Genomic DNA, 8,080 nt, shown 5'->3' on the forward strand with positions numbered 1-8,080 from the left:
TAATAGTCTCTTAATTGAAACGTTTCAAACAAAAACTTTACATTAACGTACGTCAGATAGGGAAAGTTCTACTAATGAAACGGAAGTATTAACAATTTTATATAAGTACTTGAACTTAATCGTGTTAAAACATTTTAGAATCGCTTTGCTAAGGCGCTCCCTAAGATCTGCCGCGGGTTTGTAAAATTATGGCGAAAACATAAGCGACGTTCAAACGCTATTACAGCCTGCTCATTTCCTCTTTTTCGCAAAAATTGTGTTATGTGAAAGAACTAGGTGAATTTACCAATTGAATTCGGTGTGTGTTCCGGATTTTTATGCCGTTATTTAGATCAATCGGCAAAAGAGTAAGTTAGTTAATACGCAATATGTCAAGTCGATGTTATGCAAGCTATGCGAACTCATTATATCTTCCAATTTTAGGTTTGAAAAAGTGATAATTACAACAAAAAAATGTTTGTTGTTATACCAAACAGTAAGAAAAACAACTTGGAACCAGCCTATTAAATGTTTGCAGAAGAGCGGCAATTATTATAGAAGTATGTGATTAAAACCGCTCAAAATAAAGAATTGGAAGCGAGATTCTGTAGGGCGTTTTTCTTGCAAAACAGCGCAATTACATTAGACTGTTTCGCATTTGTAAAAACTATTAACTATTATATTGCTCTCGCGAAAAAGAGACATTCAGTTCATGTTCAGATTTTTGTTCCAAATGCTTTCTAATGCCCCCTAAAACCTTTCCTTAAGCACCTGAATACAGTCCCATTATGTGTTCGACTGTGAAGAAGGTGAGCATTCTATGTAGAGTTGTTTTATCCCCTATTACGCAATAAATACAGGTGGGAGGATGGAACATACACATCGTCAATTTTTTTTTCTGGGTAGGGGGTGTTGAGTTGGAAATTGTCCGATCCTCCTCCAGGCTAACACGCAATATTGTAGTCCTACGGATACTATCACCCATACGGTAAACGCTTGTTAGGGCCGCAACTTCCATAAATACATATAAAAACGGACATATTCAGGGACTATTAATTTTCATAATCATGACTATTAGCAAAAAAATTTCAAATTGTTTACCAGGAAAAAGACGCCAATCTGTTTCGAAATTCGTATCTCCTGCACAAATTGAAAGAAAAACTTTTGAACATTTTAATTGGAAAGAGCAAAGTCCGTTTTATAATTTCTGAAAGTTTCAGTAAGCCCTCGTCATCATCAGGAATATTAGAGGAATGTTTGCAAACTGTTTAAAAATTCGTGTTTTCAGMGCAAATTGAGAGARAAACTTGAACATTTTTTTAATTGAAAAAAGCTAAGTAAATTTTATAATTTTGAAAGTTTAAGTCCCCTGTGCTTATCAACAGGGTTCGCAGAAAAACACTTTAATACTGATTAGATTTTCCAAAATAAAAATGTCATTCTGTTTAAAAATTCGAWACACAAATTGCGAAATATATTTGGAGAAAATTTGTTGGAAAGACAAAATTTAATTCATAAATCCTGAAACATTCAGTTCATCCACGGTCGCTATCAGGAATTTTAAGTAAACACTATATAAGTATAAATTTAGGACATTTTTTTATTGGAAACAGCAAAGTCTATTTTGTAAATCCTGAAAGTYTTTCCCAACAACACACATTAGTGCAAAATTTCATTGTAAAGGGCGAAACTCATTTTATAAATCTTAAAGCTTCAATTTKCCCCCGTTATTATAAARAAAACTTTAGGGGGAACTGTTTAAAAAAATCCTATCTTAATCACAAATTCAGAGAGAAACTTGGAAAAATGTTCATTGGAACAAGCAAAGTTTATTTTATAAATCCTAAKTACTCTATTGTGATCAACAGGGAYATTCAAAGAATTTTGAAAACTGATTAGTTTTGCCCCCGAGRAAAAGTTTCCGTTTGTCGGAGTCTTTAATTGGCGTTGCTCCAAATTTTCCCAGACATGYGAGAATCTGAGTTTTGTTCAAAGTATCGATAAGTTGGGGGATCTTGGTTATATACCTACTACCAAATCAAAGCAGCATGTGTGGTCTTCGTTCAGCAATCCTGATTGCCCTATTTCTCTTTTGTTCCAAGTGTTCCTTAAGAAGMAGTTWTCGATTCCTGGTTCCTCCAAGTTATTATTACTGTACTGCGTTCCCGCAAACAAACATGCCTCTAAAAGCTACAAGGTCTTTTTTATTAGTAAAAGCAAAGTTTTTTTTAAATGAAAACCTTATCCCTGATATGTCTGTCGATCATTTTTTTCGGAATTTTAAAGATAGGCAATGTTGCATTTTAATTTACCTTCTAAGAAACAGTTATCAGCTAAAAAAAGCTTAAATAATTTGTTTAAATTAGTTCTTTATTTTCAAAAACATTCAATAACTATTAGTACTATYACTATTACAAACAATCTAAAATAATATTAAATTAACGATATTTAATAGRAATGATGATGTACCCACRGCCAACCAATTAGATCTCATTAATTCAATTACGTTACCATATTGCAAAAAATCGTGAGAACTGAAATTTACGTGCCAATACTATTTAATAGTCTACTACCAGACACATTAAATATTTTGCAATTGGATGCATTCATTCATCGGCGTTTTCTCATAAATATTTTTTAAGTTTGGCTATTAGCTAGTAACCTGCCCAGCGTGCCGTTACAAATCTGATCAATGAAAAATCGCAAACCGTATAATGTAAATTATGATAATAACATGCTAACAAACATCCATTTATATAAAAGTTTTTAAATCATTTCCCGACCTATTAATATTTTTTTCGTTGAAGTTTAAACAATACATTATTCCCGCACTGTTTTAAAATTTACGCATCATGAAAATAACATGTAATGCCATAATTAGTGGTTTCTATCCGCATTGTATACGTACCCAACACATAATTGAGGATGTAGATTTGCAGTATATTCACGTATATGGAACAATTAGTAAATAGCTGGTAAATCTTTATGTAGGTAATTCTACAATAGTTAAGGCAACACGAATTTTGTTTAAAGTGTGTACATTTCTTGATAAAATCGAAGTAGCAAATGAAAGTTATAAAATTAAAAGCATATAACTAAATTCTATAATACACTAATCTGATGATACAGTTTAAAGCACGCATGCAGTTAAATGGTGCTTTTTACTTAAGACAGTAAACAATTAACTTTGTTATCGCATTCTTTTGAAGTAGGTTTGTTTAAATGCATCACAAATAATAATTTTAATTGCTTTTTCCTTTACTACAACAAAGTATCAGCTCTACAGTTTCATTCGTCGATGTCTCGTCTTGCAATCCCAAGATAATTTTCAACTTTTGTGATTTTTAAAAATTAAGCATTGTTACGTTTTTCTTGTCATTTGTTTCCTTTATTCTTTTAATGCAGCAACATTGAAGGGAATGATTTTGGTATTTTGTCTACAGAATTATACTTACATTTGATACAAGTATAGTTTGTCTCTGCCTGTTAACTATGAACTAAGATCTGCTGGATCTTATTTAGATTGTGTCGGATTCGAAAGTGGATTTATTGGGTTTTGATTTTTAAAACTCAAACTTCCTTACAATTTTTATATCGAAAACGAAATCTTTACTTAACTTGTACGCTTTTTGAGCTCAATGCATCGTTTCCAGCCCAAAAAGAAATTCAATTTGGATGTATAAAAGCTATTGCGGACAAAAACCGATGTAAAGATAATTTTCAATAAGTTTGAAATAGAAGGGTATAGCTTGAAAAATTCAGAATTTGTTAGATCTTTTTGCACTTTTGGTTTCACATTTTGTATTACAACACTTGTTTTAATGTTTATTATTTTAATATTATTTATGAGGATGTATTTGCGATTGTACTTTTTCTAAATATAGTTCTTCTAATTCTAGTTAGTTCGGACAAAATGTTTTCGACACGTTCGACTGTGATAGTCACAGTTAATTTATCCTGTAAATTTTAGGGTTTAATGATGATTTCTATGATTATATTTTCTTTTTCATTATTATTACCTATATGTCAAAAGAAATTCCTTCGTTCCAGTCAATTTTATTGTTTACCATTTAAAATGTTATAAAAACGTTTCAGTGTTTTTCTCCACCATCAACAGTTTGTATGTATGGTTGTTTCTACCTTAACATTTGGCAAGCCATTGAGTGGCAAATGTTTATTTGTACATAAGACAAAATATTTTTACTTTTCCTTCTCTTCTACGTTTTCACTTTAGTAGATATGTTCGGTTGACTCTGCGTCTTATTATAAGTCAAGAGAAAAAATTTTAGCAGCGGTTTTATTTCCTTACTTTTATTTGCAAATTTTAAATTAATACCTCTGTTGTAAAAACCCGAAACGTGTAATCTGGATATTTGCAATCTAATTGAATAAAAAGATTCTTAAATATCCATCAATAACCATCAACAGCAAAATACAAAAAATATAATTTAATGTTATGCCTAAATTGGAACACTCATGAGCAAGAGAACAAATATAACTTAATCAAACCTCTTCCTATAACCATTGAAGAGCAGAACAATCATCTTAAGACAATTCAAGAGAACACTTAACTGCAAGCGTCCGTTTCTGGGAACTGAGATGTAATATGAGAAGAAGCAATTATGCAAAACCAACTTCGACTGTATTGCTGCAATGATCTATTTTAAGTGGTATTTGATCAATACTAGAAAAGTAACTATTTTCTCAATTAACCTATTATTAAATCATTCGATGATCATGTGCAATGCTATAGGGGCCGTGAAGTTAAGAAAAATCCGCGCGTGGGATTGAACTAGAGTAAAAGCGTTGCTTCATCAAGATCTTCACAATAGATTGCCAAATATCAGAAAACGTATATAAACCAAATAATTTTTTGCGTTCCCACACAACATATCCTAAGCTGGTTTCTGCATCTGTATGGTCTCATTGTTTTTATGCAATATTGCATTTAATTGCTTAATTGTTATCTCGTTTTAAGTGCTTTAAATTCGTGTGCTTTCTGTGCTTAGATCAGTTATTTATTGATATAATTTTTCGCCGGATTTTACTATGTACGGGGTACGTATATTAATGTCCAATATTTATATTTGTGTTAATTGGAACTCATTTAACCAGTGTTTCATAGTTTCAGTACATTGAAATTACGCAATTCAAAAAATTTAGGGCCAGGCAAAAGCAAATACATGTAGTATATAATTTTTTTGGTTGCTCTTAGAAAATACGTCCTTTATAATATGATGTTTATTTCAGTATATAAGCGTTATTCTTTTTCTGAGTCCGATAATAATGGTAAGAGGCGAGCCTCCTGCCGTATATGGACCTCCAAATCCATCACACGGCACTTCAGGTGCCGGACATGGGAGTGGAGGAGGACACGGCGGATATGAAGAAGTAAGTCGATTTGAAAAGAACATTGACCAACTGGTTTTTTTTTACTTCATAATTAAGTAAATAGTTTTCTAGAAAATTCGTTCCTTCATGTTTTTCAAAAACTTTATTTCTCTTCCACCTCCTTCACTGGTAAGCTTGTAATGAGGAAAAACAGTTTGTTTTAAAGCTGATTGTTTTATCAGAAGGGATGTATGTTGAATGTTCAATGAACTGCTTAAATTTTGATAAAGGCCAGCAACGGTCATTTTTTTTGCCAAAAAAGATATGTTTAATTGTTGAAATTGATTGATTAATCCAGTGTTAGTGGCAAGAGTCTGGAAATTTAATTTCCGAGTGAATTTCGCAAAAAGATGCAATAAAAGAAATAAAAATTAAAAATCTTAGAAAAAATCTCAAAAATTTGCGAAAGATTATGCTCCCGCACGGTTTTGTTTACAGGCGGAATGCACATGCATTAGAAAACGAAAAAATGAAAAATGTAATATTGTAGCATTACTAAAAATTAAAGCAGTTAAAATGTTGGTGTGGAAAGTTTTTTAATAATTTTTCTATTTTCTAATTCAATTCGAGTGTCCCTCAAAAAATGTTCCATAATTTTTGGACACTCTGTTTATTGCCACTGGACCATAACATTATATTCTAGTTTTATTTGCCTACATCAGTTCTGGGTCATTAGTTAAAAATTATTTTTTGGAATGGTTAATATCGACTTCTACATTTGTTTCTGTCAAGTGTATCTACTTTTTAATTGGAATAATGTAATTGTTGAGCAATTCGTAATTTTTGTACTAAACAATTTTCGGTTCCTCGATATTTGAGAATGAGAAAAAGAGTTTATCTTCCCATCAAAATTATAAACAGAAAAAAATAAAAGAAATCGAAAATCAGAGCTTTCCAATGATATAAAACTACCAAAGACACACCTCAATCTGGGCACTTTCGGAACAATTTTAAATATTCGATGTTGGAAGGATCGGATTGGATGCGGGTGTGAACACACTGAAGAACCCCAATCGAAAGAGATATGGTTTGTAATAAAGTGTATTTTTATTTGAGTCAATTCTATTGAGAGTTTCCTAAAGTATGTGTTGGCCTGGTGAGATTCTAACTTTATGTAATTTAACTAAATGTAGCACTTTAAAAAAGCTGTTAATTTAATTGTATCAATTAAATTAAAAGTATCTGTTCCACATTTTAGCCTCAATCGTACGAGTTTGGATACAGAGTAAAAGATGACTACTCAGGATCAAGCTTTCATCAAAAGGAATCAAGTGATGGAAATCAAGTTCGAGGTGAATACCGAGTTGCACTTCCCGATGGAAGAACGCAAATTGTTACCTATTGGGCCGATTGGAAGACTGGATTTCATGCAGATGTAAAGTACGAAGGACAGGCAACTTATCCAGATAACGCCAAGAAATACATTCCACCTCCAGGTATACTTGAATAATTTATGATTAACTTGAAAGGATTATTATGCCTTGTTTATAGGTGCCAATGCTGGATACATGTATCCTAATCCAAGTGGTCAATATGGTGCTCCACACTAGTTTTATCAGCTCAACTGTAGTAACAATTTTATTAAAAAATAGATATATGTAGAATGGAGATTAAGATATTTAAACAGTTAAAAACTGTTAAATGATGAAAAAGCGGAAACAAAGAAAGGAAATGGACCTGAGATGGTAAACCCTTTAATACCTGAAAAAATATTGCGATTCTTGAGACCTTCAGTAAAATAATTTATAAATTTTACTTTGATTTTCTTGACTTTATACAGAGCATTGCTTCACGAAATTGTGAAGTAAATACGTTATGTGTAGCTATATTAGCAACGTGAAAAAAGAATGTGATTTTTATAATTTTCTCAAAAATATTGAATTGACTTTCCGCAGCAAAACGAATACACAATATTCATATTTAGTTTTTACTACGTTTTGCTTTAAGCTGATTCTAAGATGTTTAAACAGGAAGGTTCCTTCAGACAAATTTTAATCAACATCATAAATGTTAGGTTCTGTAAGGATTTTCGAAATGTGATTATTTTATTTAGAGCGTAACGCTTATTTTTCTAGATTATGGTTTTTGTGATAAGGTTGAGAATGTATTAGTCATATTTGCGCGTTTGTGCTTTAATAAACAAATTGCACTTTACTTTTTTTTGTTTTCTTTTAATGTCATCAAATAAAGCCAGGAAAGTGTTTAAAATATTATACAAAATAGCCAAGAGAAGACTTATTTATACGCATGAGTTAAGCATAAGATAAGATTTTAAAGATAAAACTATTTTTGTCAGACGAGAAGTTCATTAGTTTAGTGCTTTTGTGAATTTTGTGCAAAGCTCCAACCTCACAACAAGCTAAACAGCTTCGCCACTAAGTTTACAGCACCAGATGAAAAAATATTGAAAAAACAGACATAAACGAAATGCTTGGACAAAATCAGCAAATTTCCGCAAAGATAAATATAAACGCGCACAGTCTTTACTGTTTGTTTAAAAAAAAAACTCTTTTGAAACCTTATAACTTCAGATGCCAAAACTAAAAGAACATCAGAGTATTTTTCAATTAAAATTTGTCTTAGAAATGCGCGTCATGAATTTATCTACCATTCTAATTGTTTTATTTAACACTAATCAAAAAATGTTTCATCTTAATTAATTATCATTAGCTCTTTTGAGCATCAAATTCTAGACAGAAATGGTAACCAA

The 8,080-nt window shown here is 31.4% G+C and overlaps 2 protein-coding genes across 2 annotated transcripts in view; one reads left to right on the forward strand and one right to left on the reverse strand.

Moving 5' to 3' along the window:
* Positions 1-3,045, reverse strand: part of LOC109544278 — a 19,845-nt gene extending 16,800 nt beyond the window's left edge. The window contains exon 1 of the mRNA XM_048666108.1: positions 2,888-3,045. Coding sequence (XP_048522065.1) covers positions 2,888-2,896 — 9 coding nt within the window. The 5' untranslated portion in view covers positions 2,897-3,045. The remainder of the gene's footprint in view (positions 1-2,887) is intronic.
* A 1,730-nt stretch (positions 3,046-4,775) lies between these two features.
* On the forward strand, positions 4,776-7,524 carry LOC109544216 (pro-resilin). Its single transcript, XM_019914282.2, has 4 exons — positions 4,776-5,037; positions 5,230-5,370; positions 6,569-6,806; positions 6,862-7,524. Exons 1-4 carry the CDS (start codon positions 5,029-5,031, stop codon positions 6,918-6,920), a joined length of 447 nt encoding a protein of 148 aa, XP_019769841.2. The 5' UTR covers positions 4,776-5,028; the 3' UTR covers positions 6,921-7,524.
* The last annotated feature ends 556 nt before the right edge of the window (positions 7,525-8,080 follow it).

The sequence above is a fragment of the Dendroctonus ponderosae genome, unplaced genomic scaffold (assembly GCF_020466585.1).
Source record: "Dendroctonus ponderosae isolate FM_Combo_2020 unplaced genomic scaffold, Dpon_F_20191213v2 Dpon_F_20191213_4, whole genome shotgun sequence".
In the NCBI taxonomy this organism is placed as follows: Eukaryota; Metazoa; Arthropoda; class Insecta; order Coleoptera; family Curculionidae; genus Dendroctonus; species Dendroctonus ponderosae.